Consider the following 16,648-nt stretch of genomic DNA (forward strand, 5'->3'; position numbering starts at 1 on the left):
GTTTTCATTTGGGTTTTTACTACTACTACTACACATTTAGGGTTTCAAAATTTTCACAATTGGTTTTAACAGTCTAGAATATCAAACTTGCTTTCAAATTGTAAGCTTTATGTTTCAGATTAGAAGTTCTTCATATATATATATATATATATAAAAAAAAAAAAAAAAAAGCATACGGACAATAATAATATCCTTACTAGCAAAAACATCGCTGGGGCTAAATTTGAAATCCGAGCAGCAACTGTCTGTCACTAAAGGTTGAAGGAAAGAGATGAGAATATTGGAGCAAAAGCAGAAGCATGGACCAATAATGGATCTTACTAGCCTACTAGGCATGAATAGACCAAATGCCTCCATTATTATTCAAATTGACGGTCGTCAGTGTGGTCCATGTAGTTGTGCAGATATTGCAAATGTTGATTGTTTAATAGTTACCGTCACATTTATGTCTTGCCCTTTCAAGATTCCAGGGGTGCTAGTAGCGTCTTTATTAAATATCCGAATAGATAGTGTTTCAAAATCACATTCCAAACATATCTCGACGTACAGTCGGATGTGATTATTATTGTACGAGAGCGTGACCGATTGTGATGAAAAAGGAGAAGAATGAGAAAAGTGGGAAATTGAGAAAAGACATTGACTGTAGCATGCTATATGCAACTGAAACGCTATTATTATTATTATTATTAACACAAACGAGTTGGTACACTCTTCGTTTTCAGATCCAAGTTTATCATCCTTCCCCTTTCGGATTATAATGATGATGATGATGATGATGATGATGATAACTTGCATCATGAAATTAACATACTGCTAGTCTCAGTTAGGGGTCAGCACCGGTTCAAATTGGTTCGATTTCGAAATAAACCGAAATTTTCAATTCCGTTTGGTTTGAGAATTTCAAAATACCGATCTGAGAGTTCCCATTCGGTTCGGTTTTGATATTGATCCGTTTGATTTTTAAATTATAAAGCACCGAAACAAAATTGAAAAACCGAACTAAACCAAGTTTTTTCAAGTACGATTCGATTGGACCCCTAAATGCCACATAATATTTTTTAATTAAAAAATTATTTTTTAGATTTTCCGATTTGATTTTATACCGAATTGGAATATTTAATTTTTCTAAGAAAAAAAAAAAAACCGAATCCAACCTCTGAAAAACCATACCGAACCGGTAAATTTTCAGGTCCAATTCGGTTATGCCAAACCCTAGTTTCAGTTTCCTTGTAATTAAATCATCTACTGCTTAAGCATATGCATCTTTTGGGTGGCAACTCAGAATTTGATTGAACACAACATTGCCGCAGAACCATGTAGGTTTTTTTTTTCACAAATTCACAAAAAGTTTGTAGACATATGTACATGCTAAGTTTTTTTTTTTAACCGACAAGAATCTATAGCCAATATATTAGGAGATTGTGTTTTGGATAAATAAATTCATCTTATTTAATCATACAAATAATTGTACATTGATCATTTGTGTCCTTTCATATGACAAACGTAATGTCAATTAAAGGATGCTGTTCATGGTCATTGTCGGAGGTTAATAAGAATCCCATAGTAGCAAATGCATCTTCTTTGGTTACTAGCTTTGGTGGTTGACTGTAGTGGCCGAAGCACGAGCCACAGGCCACTGAGCCCTGATCCTTGACCATTCTTGACTATTCTTTACTACGGACTCCCTTTTTCCAAACAACCAATTCCCGATGCAATTTTATCCCAATTCTTTCGCCAGCTCAATGCTAAAGAACTGAAGTCATTATAATGCGGGAGAATCCATGGCAGTGAGCACCCAAATGAGGTAAAGCTTACATTATAAAAAGCATATCAGCCAAAAGGAACTGTTACTGAAACTGTTAGCTTATAAGGAGTCCTGATACCGTACCTAACTTTCAAGAGGGGTTTTGCACCATTTTTGGGTGGGTCGCAGCATATATAGAAGAATTCACATCAGGTTTCAAGTGGGAAAGAAGATGCTGTACTTCTGGATGGAGACTTTCTGCTGCTCTCCCAATAAGCACCAAAACCTCTGGTCTAGGCTTGCTGCTGGCCTGCACAGGTCCTCCTTGTCCTTCGTAATGGACAACATGATGGCTGATAAAGACAAGAATCATATGCATGATAAGTTACTTTGACAACAGCAAAAGCAGAAAATCAAATCACTTTCGGCTAAAGACCAATACATACAGGAAGTCAATGAGATCTGCTATTTCTGATGCTTCAACAGGAGCCGGTGGTAGTGTGTTCTTCCCGTAAACATCTCCCATTGTATTCAGAAGCAATGCAAGTGTCTGGAAAACAGTTATAAAGATTTAAGTTGAACCGAACAGAATTCTTAAAGTTAAATTCTTACGAAGAACTGAACATAATTCTTAAATTTAAATATCCAACCACTGACAATGTTGTTTAATTGCAATTATTGTGAGGGTCATCTCACACTACAGGGAGTGAGAATGAAGTGACACAACAAACAAAGAAAAGATCTATAATCAGCTAATCAAAAGAAAGACAGGATCAACACAGTGAATTTTCCTTAAATCGCCCCGCCCCATACAAAACTCTTGCTTCTATTTTCCTGTCAAAAGAAAGCTGACTTTCTCATAAAGTCATTTCCAAGTGTAAGAAATCAGGGATGCTTGATTCAGTTAGTTATAATTTTCTGTTCTTTTTATAAAAGAAAATATCTCTACTGAAACTTTGGCTAGTTTATGATAACCACGAGTGTTAACATACTGAAAAGAATGGCATTTATATAGGCAGGGGCGTAAAGCCTAAACTTTCGCCTTTGAAAACTATTTGGCAGTTTGAATATCTAAATGGATATCCCCAGACAAGGCAACAGAAACAAATATGTACCAGTTTGTATTCTCAGGCAACTCTTTAAGAAGAAAAGCTAAAAACAGAGCCGCAAAAACTTCTTAGCAATCTTTTAAAAAGGTTGATTTACTTTTGCATGGACATGATCATTTTAATGATTCTATTCATTTATATCATTGTTTGACATTCAAAAATGCAAATATACATATCTTATCGCAACTTCTCTAGGAGGTTCTTAATAATTTAGAATTTTGTCTGCTGGCACTAGAAATAATTAGTCTCAGTAACCCATAAAACGTTTTGTTTCAAGCATTACAGATTTAGAGTCATAACAGCCTCTACACACCAAACTGATTTTTTTTTTTAAAGGGAAACTTAGCCACGTGGAAAATTGATTTTAAGTTTGTCAGATGTTTGCTGGGAAGCGCTCAAAAAATAATGGTTACTTTTCCATACCTTATTGAAGAGTGTGTGAGCATTGACAAGTCTAGGAAGCAATGGGCCCATTATTCGGAACACTATTCTCAACATTGCTACTGACGTTATGGGCCGGAGATGTTTAATGATTACATGTGTCCCTTCTAGCCATTCTTGTGGTAGGTTACTGAAGAAAGAATGAAGCAAGGCAACAATATTACCTGGCAAAATAGCATTCATACTGCAAGATTAGAATTTAAGTCAGGAACCTTTAATATGCGGAGTACAGTGATTCAAAACACATATTGTTCCCTTGATACTAGCCAAATAAGCTGAGTTTAGAGTGATCTACCAAAGTAAACTATAAGATAAACCAAAGTCAAAGGGGAAAAGCAGGGAAGATAATTATCATTTCGGACATCAGTATATCAAAACACAAAGACCCTGCTGTTTGGGTGGGATAATTGAAGGACTTCATCATTGAAAGACTTCATCATATGCAACTGATTTGATGGTATATGAAGATTTTCTTTTTTTCCTTGTCTCTAATGGTCCTGATCCGAAGCCATCAAAATTACTGATATTGTTTAATTTCTAAATAAGTGTTAACTCAGGGGCCTTCTAGGCATTGAGATGTTTTTTCTTCTAATCCACAGTACTGGGAAGTGAAATCACTATCTATCAAGTAGGGTTTGTCTTGTAAACATTAGCTGTCTCATAAAAGCTATAGTCTATTTGATAACCTGACATAGGTTTTTCATGTCAATGGCAGTGGACTAAAATCAGATTACTTTGACATGTGTCTGGTAAACAATACTGCTGTTCTGCTTTCAAAGTTACAGTAAAGCATAATAGTTACGAACTGGCTATTAGTGGAATATTTTCATCAAGATTGAACTTCGGCAAATATTTTATTTGGAAAAATAGTTGACATTAAATGCAATCAAATTAGAAATAGGTAGAGACCAAAAATAGATATCTAGAAAAATGACCGAATCTCCGAAACAAATGCATGAAAGGCCAATCAAAAGAACAGCCAATACGTACCAATGGCTGTTGACGTATTGTCTTGAGCCGCCCATGTTGGATCCAGCAAAGCATAGCCGACAGCAGAGTCCAGTTCACCCAGTGACCTTTTCCCATCAGCGAGCCACCAACTTTCTTTTATAATACGTGATGCCTCCATATAAAGTTGCATGTGAAAATCAGGTGGGAGCTGAGCCAACAGGAGACCACAAGCTTGGATCAGTAAGCAAGACAGCTGTTGGCATGTATAACCACTTCTGGAAACAAAGCTAGAGGTGTTGATTCCAGAAACTGAAGGAGTTGATCTGCTTGCACCCAAGGAATCCGTGCTTCCCCCTGAAGGAGATGTTGGTAAAACTGAACCTTGCCCAACACTATTTGAAGCTCCGTAAGGACCATTACTGGTTTGAATTAGTGTTGGTTGTATATTAACTACAATTTGAACTAAAGATGATACGATCTGGGATGCAGATACAGGAAGTGAAAGTATCTCAATCACTGCTGTTTCCAAAACTAACTGAGTATATGTCCCAGGGTCCTGATTTTGATAGAATTCTTTTCGACCTTCTGAAACATTTGAAGGTCCAGACTGAGATGTTATTGGAGATTTGTTATGAGGAGCACGCAATGAAGCATCCATCGTTGACCCTGATTTTGAGTTGTAATTTAATGCAGGTATAACATTATTCACAAGACCCAATAGGAGAGTTGCAAAGTAGTCCAGAGGTGGGCACATAACAGGATTTGATGAACTAATATGCTGTGGAAACGATTCAGAAAATGGAATCTGGAAAAAAAAAAAGAATTTGGAGTTTAATATCCAAATACAATAAATTAAGATTGCTAAATAGTGCAAAGACAAAATGAAGAAACAAAGAACCAAAGGAAAAGGAACAAAAGAACTGTATATTACCTTGCTAAGATCAAACACATTCAGTATTCTGACAATGAGCTTTCCAGGTAGATGACCATAGAAATATGCAAGTATATCACGGACAAATGAGAATCGTAGTGGGTAGTAGGCCAGAAAAGAAGAATATGTAGCCAGAACTCTATCAGCTGAATCCATGGCATCATTTTCAATGAGTCTATAGACAATTAACGGGATGACCGGAAGCAAACGTGCAGCAATATCATCAAAGAATGTAGGATACCTGAGAGGCTTATAGAAAATGAGGTTAGTAAAGAGAACCCAGCAATAAGATAAATTTCATTCAGGTAAAAGAAAAAAAGGGAAAATAACACACACACACACTTGCTAGTGAGGGCATCTTCACTTTAACAAAGTGAGGATGCACACTAAAATACGAAAAAATGCAAATTTAAATACATTGGACATTGGATACTGTGTTTTTTCTTTTCTGGGTCTGTTAGTGGCATCCTCACTTTGTAAAAATGAGGATGTCCTCACTAGAGAATTATTATGTGTGTGTGTGTGTATAAAATATGAGGAAAATTTCTAAAAAGATGTTTGAGCACCATTTTCCGCACATGTACATAGATTGTTAACCTTAACCTCTGGCATACAAATCACATTGAGCAGATTGCAATTAGGCTAGTTATTAAGAGTTAGCAGATGTCACCTCTCCTTCCATGAGAGATGATTCCCAAGGGCCTTCTGCAATTCCACACGCTTGAACAATCCAGAGTAAAGCCAATGCTCAGGAGGACCACGATTCATACAATATAATTTAACTCTTTGTTGAAGTTCTTGCCTGTCGAGTAAAGTAATCTGCACGGCGGATTATTTATATTATAATATAAGAAGAAAATCAATACACAACCAAAAACAAACTAGAAAATGAAAGGCTTATTCTTGGAACCTATCTCCACAGAAAAACCAAAATGGGAATTCCACAAATGCCAAAAATTAATAGTCTATCACACTAAAGGAGTAAGTTCTACATCATCTAACTTTCATGTGATTAAATTTCCAAAAGCGTATCATTTCATAAGACTCATACTGAGTATCAAATGTACATTTGTGACTGTAAATTAACTAAAAACAACCATAATTACCAAATAGCACATTCTACCAAACCTCAATGTTATTAAATTAGTTTGGTTCAACAAAATATATGTGACATTGTGATGATTATTCCTGATGACAATTCATATAAACAGAACATGAAATATGAAACAGATACAACTTTTAGAGAGAGTTTACCACAATACGCAATGCATGGGGATCATCGTCACGGTCGATAAGTGCAAGAAGTAAAATATCCAGAGGAAGCAACTCATGGGTCAAGACAAAAAAAGAAATGTTTGCACAAGCTTTAAATAGCAGGTCCTGAAAAAGTAAAATTGCATGAAATACTTGCACAAGCATAATAGCCATTGCCTTACATAGAGATAAAAAGAATAAGCTAGAAGTCAAACCTGTAATGAATGTCCACGCTGAAGTTCCACATGAATATGATGAAGTAAAACATCCACCATGGTGTAGATATTGGAGGTTACTTCTTCTGGGGAAAATTCTCTCAATACACGTAACTGACCTCCATTTCAAGTAAACAAACAATTATTTAACAATTTAATATCAGTTTTAAAGGAAGACCCAAGGGAAAAAAAATGTTGTTAAGAGATAAGTCCAGTCATGACGATCACTATGCCTGATGCAATCTTTCCTGGCAAAGTGAGAGAGGTTTGCAGTCATACCAAGTTAGCACTGTTAATGTTTTCAGGATGCCCCTGCATCAGTATCCATGCACCGGCACATAAATATTGTCGGTGTTGAGGGAAACTATGACTGAGATATGTCTTAACATATGTAGGATCAGCGGATGGTGAAAGAAGCTGGGTGCATTGGTTGATCACAGTTGTTTCTGCCTACAAAAGGAGTAGATTTTCTAATATCAATCGAATCCAAGTAAACGAAACCATAGAAAAGAAAGAATTTGATGATAATAGAAAAAGAAATGCAATAATGAACCTGTTGCCATGCTTGAATTGTCAAGCCTCTTTTATCTATCCGCCCAATCAAGGCATCGCGTAAAAGGGATGGGAAATACCGGAGTGTTTTTTCTGACCATGTATGCTGACTCGTTGCCATGATTTGTTCCAACATAGTTTGAAGATAAAGTACGTGATCAGCATCAGCAATCCCACGTGTTTTTATGATGATGGCAAGAGCAATAACAGTTATTCTATTCAGAGTTTCTGTAAATTCAGTTGAACCCTGCAAAGAATTAAATAAAACAAAATTTTACTCCACCTCAGATGGAGGAAAAGGGGGAATAAAATGGTTTCAGATTGTCAACATACTATATACCTTTCCTTCCCTTTTCAATGAGAAAAAATCTCTCTGTGATAAGATTAGGTTCATACACAAATTTTCAGCCAATCTAAGTACACGATGATCTCCGCGTTTCACTTTTAAGGCAGAAATTATTTTGGTAATATCATACATCAACGTTTTGGTTTTTCCTTGATACCTACAAAAGAAGGGAACAAATGTCAACTAATGGAATCAACATTGGGGTATCTAAAGGAGAGGGGATCTCAACAAAACAAGGATACCATAAACTAATATGCATTTTTTGCAGAACAATTTCAAGAGAAGTGGCAACCAGGCATGACTCATGCACATATAAAGGGACTTTCAGAAAACAACATATGGGAATGTAGAATTGTAAGCATGTATATCCAAATGCAAAAATTAGAAACCACGGATCTGAGATAAACAGATTCACCAAATGGACAAAGCAGATTACCTGTAGAGCGGAAGCAATCGGTAGTTGACAATTTCAAGCACCAATGGAGTTACCCCTACCTTCGCCAACAATGTCGGATTCCTTTGTGCCAAATGCTGCACAAAACACCAGTTTTAGGAGATGTCTAGTATCAATGAACAATAATACATTTTCCATAACAAAGAAGCAAACAACAAGAGATGAAAAAGTAGATTTCATTTGAAAATCCAGCTGTCTTAAATATGCAATTTATAAAAGAGTGAGAACAAGGAAGGAGTAAGCACTAAATACCGGCAGCTGCAATTCAACATCAGATACATATGCTTAAATATAAATTCTAAGAGCTGAACAATGGAAAATAGGCATATCATGAAAATGATAATGACTTCATCAACACAATTTGTTTGTGACAAGAGAGGCTAGCTTATAATCTGGAAAAAAGTGGTTCATTGTTTCAACAGGGCACATGTCAAGGATCTTTAAACTTACCTTTAAATCCATGGACAGCATACTTTTATCCTATAAATATTAAAATATCTCCAAAAAAAGGTAGGCACAGACCATATGTGCCAAAGCAAGATTACTAAGGTTTACCTCCCAGCATTGAGCTTGAGGTTGAAGGAACAGTTGTGGAAACTCTCACATTTAATTCAATAAGTGTAGGCAGCTATGAGGGGAGAATGAAACTACAAGAAAACCGAGATTACGAGCCAATTTATGCCACAGATCTACTTAGTCCAATAAATTGCTGTGACAGTGCCTTAATCTAACAGCCATCAAATGAGTTCAGTTGGATTACTAGCATGCAAGTAGTTGACATCTAGGATCCTTTCTCTTCTATTTTCACCTTTATAAAAGTAAATTTTCTCTGAGGTCAAGCGAAGGGAAAAACAGATTAGGGCTTCATGAGTTTATTAGTATTTTGTTCAGAGAGCAGACCATCTTACAGTCACCTTTGTTTGTAAAAACTTTCACCATCATTGCCCATGGGCACAGGCCTTTTGTCAATTTGGTCAATATGGTGCTGTTGTTATACTTTTTAAACGCTCTACCTAACCCAAATTCAATTCAAGGTAACCATAAAGATTATACACACTATTTTTGTTTGCCTTAGAAACTTGGTATATTCACTCTACAAAGAAACATAATCCTTAATGAGAAATAAATATCTGTATAAGTAGCAATTTAAAAGGTAAACAAAATTACACTGAAGAGTGACCGAAACAAAGAGTGAGGTGCAAGTAACATCAATCTCGTATAAGTTTCAACCATTGCAATGCTAGCCACAACCTGCATACAGATATCAGAATCAAGAAAGAAAAATCAAAAGACAATTTAAAACATGCAGATATTTATTCATAACACCTAAAATAAGAATCCTTCAGGCTTGGTACATGTAGATCATTTTTATAGAAGAAAAAAAATGAGCATACAATATCAGTACAGCTCTTTATAGAAGAAAAAAAATGAGCATACAATATCAGTACAGCTCTTTATAGAAGAAAAAAAATGAGCATACAATATCAGTACAAAGAGCTGAGTTGAGACAATCATATCCAAGAATATTAGATTAATAGAATTAGGATCTTCTTTCACAATGCACACATGCCTCTTTTTGTGTATGTTGAAACATAAGCAAAAGAACATCAAGAGTACCTGCCCACCAAATATAGAATCTTCCATTTGGAGAGCCAACTTCAAACACAGATTTAATGAAAAGCCAGTTAATAGCGACATTGGCAATGGGTTAACTTCCCTCATCACCATTAACCTTTCGTTCGGCGGTAGATTTGATCCTGGAAACAATTCTGTAACTCCAGCTGAGGATAACCAATTCATAACTGTTTCACAAGCTGGTTGTGCCATTGTGTAGGAAACAACCCAAAACATTCCAACCGATCTATCATCCATATTCATGTAATCCATCATACGATCCCCTAGAAATAGGACAAAAACATGTTGAAAAGTGAACCAAAAGCAATATTCTCCTTGTCCAAAGAAAAATTACACACACACATTAAGGCTGCATTTCGTACCGTTTTACATATGTCATTTTTCATTTTACAAAAACACAAAATAAGAAAAAACGTTTGGTTAGGACTAAAGAGGACCAGTTCTATTTTCCACCGAAAATGAAACCATCTTGCTTTTCACTTTAACAAAGGAAAGCAAAAAACAACATTTTAATGTTTTCTTATTTTGTTTTTTCTGGGGCCCACTAAACTTGCAACTTTCATGCTTTATTTGTCAACAATACTGCAGCGGTCCCACAATCCACTCACTTTGTTAATATTATATTATTTATTTATGTTATAATTTAGCTTTTTCTTTTTATAATATGCTAATAAATGTTAAAAAATAGTAACGCCAATATTATTTTAAATTTTTACTAATAATAATAATTAGTGTTTTAACGAAATCCAAATTACTATAATTATGTATCATCTATAATTTATGTGTATAAATTATTCAATAATATAATTAAGCAAGGTTTTAAATGATATAAAATCTATACTATAAATCATGCCCTTTTATAACTATTTTAGCTGTTTATATTGTTTGTTAAAATTAAAATCTATAATAATAATAATGAAAGACCATTTAAAATAATTAGATATTGAAAAAGGTTTCATTAAATTATATTATCATTCTCTTTCATTGTGACCAAATTTTCAGACAAACAACCAAATGTATTTTTACTGTTTTCATTTTCATATACTATTTTAAAACAATCAACCAAACACATTTTCAATTTCACAAAAAACAAATCATTCTTATTCTATAAAGCAAATTCAAAAACACCATTTGAAAAACAATACCAAACGCACCCTTAATTTCCTACATAAAGATTTTAATTTTTCTAGTTTGTTTTTATTTTTTGTAAAACAAAAAAAAAAATCAATAGAAAAACATATGTGGGAAGAATTATTAGTTTAAATCTATTATAAAGAGAATTCAATATATATTTTTGCTAAAACATCGAATGGTTTAGCAAATAAACAAAATCCCTACAAATCTCTGTAAGGATCAGTGAACCTAAGGTTGAGTATGGAAATTACTAATCTTAGATGTGTGTGAAGTTTTATGACAAATGAATTGGATTATAAGCTAGGACATAAAAGAAGAATATAACATTAGAGGCGTCAACCCTTCGATACTTAGGTAACGGTATAGATACAAAGCCTCTTGAGTTTGTCCAAGAAAAGATGAGAAGATTTTTTAGACAAAAAAATTAACCTACCACCTTTCTTGAGCCCAATGAAAGGAAGTAGAAAATAGACAAGAGGGAGGGAAAAAAAAAAAGTGTGGAGGATGAGCCATCAAGCCGAACCTATAGAGAACACAGACATTCGTACTTTCTAATTTTGTATCATCCATAAGACCTCCTTTAGATCATTATGCCATATGAGCCACTCAGATCAAGATAAGATCACATAGCTCTTCTTAGAACACCAGTACAATAGGCATGTCAACACCATGTTAAGGGGTTAACGGGTGATTGTTGCGTCACATTGGACCAAGGGACCATAGGATAAAGGCCATAACAACATGAACAACACGTGTACTATGGAGACCATAAAGAAAAGCACCAGCCTCCTTCCAATATCTACTTTGTCTCCAAGGAAAGCCACCACTATATACACCTGTGCTATGCGGAAATGAAAGCACCCACCTTCTACGGCACATTAAAAAACTCCCAATGGCACCATGACACACTAGCAAAAGTTAACAATAACCTCCAAGACCTTGTCCTTGCTTAGGAAAGGAATTAGGTTAAGTTAGTCTCTCTCAAGATTTCTAGGAATTTTTTTTTTTTTTAAAAAAAGTACTGTCTCACTACCTTATTATATCTCTGTCTTTCATTGGGCGATACCTAAGAGTAGATTTCCCCATAAACCGATCCGATTTAAGCACCAATTCTGATTTACTCACTACTGTAATCTCAGAATCGTTGATTTTAACAAAGATTGACCATGATTTCACATATTCTTTCATCTTTTTTTTTTCTTTTTTTTTCAAACGAATTAGATGTTATTACCTTGGCTTCCCAAAATCCTGCTAAAACATTTTCTCAAGATATATTATGGCGTTGATTCAATTTTTAATTCTAAGAAATTAGAATCTAGTTTGAGCGCAAATGATTACAAATAGACACAAATATTCATAAAAATGATGGTGAGCAAAACCAACAGATCACCATCAAGGAGTTATCTATATCATAAATGGAAGAATGAAAGTAGGGGAAGCAAATTCAAGAAGAGCTTACCCTTACTCACTTGCCTCCACCATTCATCTATTTGCTTTCCTTTCTGAAGCTGCTCATTGTTCAAATATTCTCGAGTTGATGTGTTTAATGACCAAATACGTAGGTTTTGACAACTACTTATAAAATCAAGTAAGATACTTTGAGGGTTATTAGGATCAGTGCATCTATCTTCTCGGTGAAAAGATAAAATCTTTCTAGTCGTCTCCACCTACAAACAAAATTAAAATGATTGAGTTGCAGCATATCAATTTATGTAAATAGCTTAGGCACCACAAGTTGTCAATGAAAAAGTCATATAAACTCCAACTTCATATCTCAACAAAAGAAGATAAAAAATAAATTAAAACCTTTCTAGAATCAGAATTCAAAGCACCCATCACAAGCTCAACCCGAATAATCTGTGCAAGTAACCAAGTAACATGATTTGTTCGAAGTATGTGGTTGTCGCCATCTTGAAGACGGGAAACTAGCTTATCCACAAAATCAACAAAATCAATGCATCCGCTTTTGACAAGAAAAAAGAATACATCTGAGAAGATAAGCCAATCGTGCCAGCAATTTACTTCTGCGGTAAAATAAATGGTGTAAGAAACTAGCCTACAAAAATATTACATAAAGGTTCTGTAGAAAAGCATTACACCACAGCCACATTAGCCAAAGATTTTTTTTTTGGGGGGGGTTAAGAAACAATGTAAATATTTGGCATGGGGGAAAAATAAAAAATAAACAATTCACATGGAATACAAGCAGAATCAGAAAGAATGGGTTATTACCACTATGATTTGCTATTCCAAACCGGCTAACATACTCCGTATAACTATGTTTGATGGAAAAACACTTTCTATGATAAATGAACATATACCTACAGGATCTAACATCATCAAACCTATGCATGAATATCATAGGACTCATATGTTCAAAATGACAAACTAACAAGGTCTTGTACAATCATAAATGCATTGCAAGTTGAAGCAAATCGAAGAGAGGATGACTAGCATTCATATAGCGTATGACATAGCATTTTATCCCCCCTCTCGTCATTGAAAGCCTTAAGTTTCCAAGTTTTATTGTTTTTGACAACCCACGTTTTTATTTCTAACCCCCAACTTATTATGTATTATTTGATACTCCAAATAAACTTGGACGTATTAGGAAAAACTGAGAAGGTGCATAATACGTAATAAGTTAAAGGTCAAGAACGAAAACTTGGGGGAATCAGGAATAAAAAATTGGAAATTTGGGGTTTTTCAACGAGAAGTGGGGTAAAACATCGTACCATGTAGCATTGCACTGTAGTTTTGGCCCCATAATAGAACACAACCAGCAAAAAAATCAGCCATGCTAAATACATTTTAGATGAACAATATCGAAAACATAGCAAATAAAAGCAAAATGAGATTATTACCTGAATTGGTCAACTTTAATAGTTCAACAATTCTATCGATTACTGCCTCACTAATCATGTCATAAGTGAATACGGCACCAGGGGTAGGCCCTTGAGCAGGATTTCTATAGCAAGGTGCTACAAGAAGCACGCGCTTCCACCAGTCAGGTGATGGAGTTGCCCGAATAGCATGCCTTATACAACGCATAGCTCTCTCCCAGTCCAAACTTCCCCTTTGAATAGAAGTTGCAAGATCCTGCACAAATTAGTAGAACCTAAATTAGCACAGAGATGCGCTTGCCCTATAAGCAACACATACACTCACTAAGGAAATTACAACGATTAAGAAATTAAGAATTAAAAAAAAGGTTTCAATCCTTGCAGATTCAGACTACCCAACCTTTAAAAGATGATCAGCACAATCCAAATTCAACATCAATAAGTATCACATGTTTCCAAAAAAATGACTTGCTCAAGATCATAAGCATATGATTTTGTTTTGAGGAATTCTTAAGGTAACACAAGAGGAATAAAGATGCAGAAGCAAGGAGACACCAATAGAGATAAACAAGGACCATCTAAAGCTAGCAATGATTTCAAAACCAATTAACCACGAATATGTAAATAATATGTATTAAACTCTGAGGTTTAAACCTCCTTGAGGCCAAAAAATATATGCAACCACGACAAAAACAAGATATATAAAATTTAAATTCAGCAAGGCATGTTCTTGGCAAAGCAGCAATTGCTTTATTATGCACGTGTAGAAAGAAATACAGAATGCTTGTCTTACTGCCGATATATGCACTAAACTAGAGAAAATATGAAAAATGCTTATGAGAACTCATGTTCTTGACAACTCAACATATAATGATATGAGGAAATCCCACAAAAAATGCAACATTAGAAAATTATATGCCAACATTCCAATTTAAGATTTTGCAATGAGTTCTAATTAAAGCCATCACCTCTCCATGCAATGGTTCTCCAAGCACACTTGGATATGTTATTGGTGAATACCGCAAGTTTCCAGCTGCTTCAACTGAAATATTAGGAGTAGTCTGAGACAGAATCCGATGTGTCCCAAATGTGGGGCAATGAAGATGCTGATCTAACATTTGCATATGCATAGCCATCATATCTCGCCTCCTATGAATCTCCAAGATCAGTGTAAATAAGGCTTCATCATCTGGTATGTTCTCTATAAACTGCAAGCCAGTACGCAGTAGTTCATAAAAGGGAACTCGGCATCTATCCTCATCAACCAGCAGCCAAATTACGTCCAAACAACTGTGCAGCCATTCAATCAGAGCCTTGTCAAGTCTCCAGGATTTTCCATCAGATTCATCAATCCCCTGCTGTTTTTGATCCCAAGTAACCAGCCAATTCAGCATATGATAGAAAATATCAGCATGAGTAACTGGTTTCAAGCTAAATTCAAGACCAGTTAGAATAATCTTGCAACATAGTTGCCGCAGACTGCTTATAGCATTATCTCTTACAGATGAATTCACCCTTGTCGTGAACTGTTGTCCAGTACAAGACACATCAGATGATTTTACAGGTGACATAGCTGCACAAACTGAAGTTTCTATAGCTGATTGAGCAGGAGACCCAATACCATGAACTGAAGGCAGTGGAGATGCAGGATTGGAGGATTGATAGTTAGAAGAATTTGGAATTCCGCTTGAAGTTGGCAACATACCAGACTGCTGTAAACTTGTGGCTGAAACTGCAGGCATTGCTTGACTGCCCTGACCCGCTGACATTTCTGCAGAGGAAACAGAGGAAAGAAGGGAAGGCAAAAAAGTATCCCAGTTAATGTACCCGATAGAGCACAAGCTCCGTAAGGCAAACAGAATAAATTCTGCTCGCGGCACATGACTACAGCATTGCACAACCAAGGAAATAAGAACAGATTCAGTAACAGAACGCAATTGATCTTGGTCCTGAAATAAAATGGCTCAGCATCAGTATACAAAGCTCACTATCAGAAACTAAGAAACAGAAAGCTCCTGTTATCTAATATAAGTGCATATAAAGAAATGTTGCAATTTTTTTTAACCCTCAACTTACAGGAAACTGGCTCTGTAATTGCTCAAAATCTATAAGAAATTGCTCGTTTCGAGGAGGAAGCTCTCTGTTAAGAGCAAGCACGCGCTTCTGGGTCTTGTTCCTGAGCATGAATTCTTCCACAATTAATAAAATTCCACCACAGCAAGCAACAAAGCCTCGAATCAACAACCTCAAATTAAAAAATCTTGCCCGTTTCAGCACAAAGCATTATCAATTACAACAGCTTTTAAAAAATTGAACTTGTTAAGGTAAACAAAAGCAAACTCCTTTACGCTGGTAATCCTCATTCAAAGACCAGACTTTTGCTATTAATTCAACAACAATTGGAGCAACTTTGAAAATAAAGCCCTACAAAATTCATTCTAAAATACTAAAAAAGGGAAACGTATGAAACAGAGAGGAGGGGAGCGTACGGAGGGTCTCTGATGGAATCGTCCTGCTTTTGGCGGCTACTTCTCTGCAGAACAAAAAGAAAAAGGAAAATATGTATCGATAATAATTTTAAATAAATAAGAGAAGAGTGAAAGAGTAAAAAGGGTATGAGTGAGTATTACTCCTAAGTAGAGGTTGAAGAGATCGATGATCGCAGCTCGGGCCGGGTGGAATTGGTAGGCCCGAGATGAAGCTGATGATGCTGTTGCTGCTCCAATTGATGATCTCTGGCTCTGGTTTTGATCCATTGCTCATTTCGTTTCTTCTGTTTCAGCTCAGCCGAGTCAATATTCAATCTCTTTCTTTCTCCCTGCTCCGTGTACGCAAGAGTATGTACGCTGGTAGCAAGAAACTGCACAGTGATGTTACTCTTTTAGAAATAATTAATTTTTCATAGAAAAAATGAAGAGCAATGCAGACTCACTTTGAATTTATTCATTTTCAACGTTGAATTCATGAATTGAGATATTCGCAGCGATGCCATTTTATGAATGTTATATTAAGGCTCCGTTTGGTACAATTTATTAAATA

General features: G+C 35.5%; 1 protein-coding gene across 4 annotated transcripts; it reads right to left on the reverse strand.

Annotated features, from left to right (window-relative positions):
• Positions 1-1,398: 1,398 nt before the first annotated feature.
• On the reverse strand, positions 1,399-16,610 carry LOC102623116 (mediator of RNA polymerase II transcription subunit 23). 4 transcript variants are annotated; one of them, XM_006469165.4, is made up of 23 exons: positions 16,542-16,610; positions 16,240-16,469; positions 16,099-16,142; positions 15,686-15,854; positions 14,578-15,558; positions 13,631-13,865; positions 12,573-12,790; positions 12,226-12,433; positions 9,615-9,895; positions 9,165-9,248; positions 7,980-8,074; positions 7,538-7,700; positions 7,199-7,444; positions 6,925-7,095; positions 6,646-6,759; positions 6,431-6,556; positions 5,847-5,995; positions 5,177-5,417; positions 4,285-5,050; positions 3,277-3,458; positions 2,191-2,294; positions 1,889-2,097; positions 1,399-1,810 (listed from the first exon to the last, which is right to left on the reverse strand). In XM_006469165.4, exons 2-22 carry the CDS (start codon positions 16,363-16,365, stop codon positions 1,896-1,898), a joined length of 4,905 nt encoding a protein of 1,634 aa, XP_006469228.1. In that variant the 5' UTR covers positions 16,366-16,469; positions 16,542-16,610; the 3' UTR covers positions 1,399-1,810; positions 1,889-1,895. The 4 variants fall into 4 exon arrangements, with proteins under 4 accessions (XP_006469228.1, XP_052290529.1, XP_006469229.1 ...); XM_052434569.1 differs by lacking the exon at positions 16,542-16,610 and having other exon boundaries at positions 12,573-12,787; positions 16,240-16,524; XM_006469166.3 differs by lacking the exon at positions 16,542-16,610 and having other exon boundaries at positions 1,399-1,753; positions 16,240-16,524.
• Positions 16,611-16,648: the final 38 nt, after the last annotated feature.

This window comes from Citrus sinensis, chromosome 2, assembly GCF_022201045.2.
Source record: "Citrus sinensis cultivar Valencia sweet orange chromosome 2, DVS_A1.0, whole genome shotgun sequence".
Classification (NCBI taxonomy): domain Eukaryota; kingdom Viridiplantae; phylum Streptophyta; class Magnoliopsida; order Sapindales; family Rutaceae; genus Citrus; species Citrus sinensis.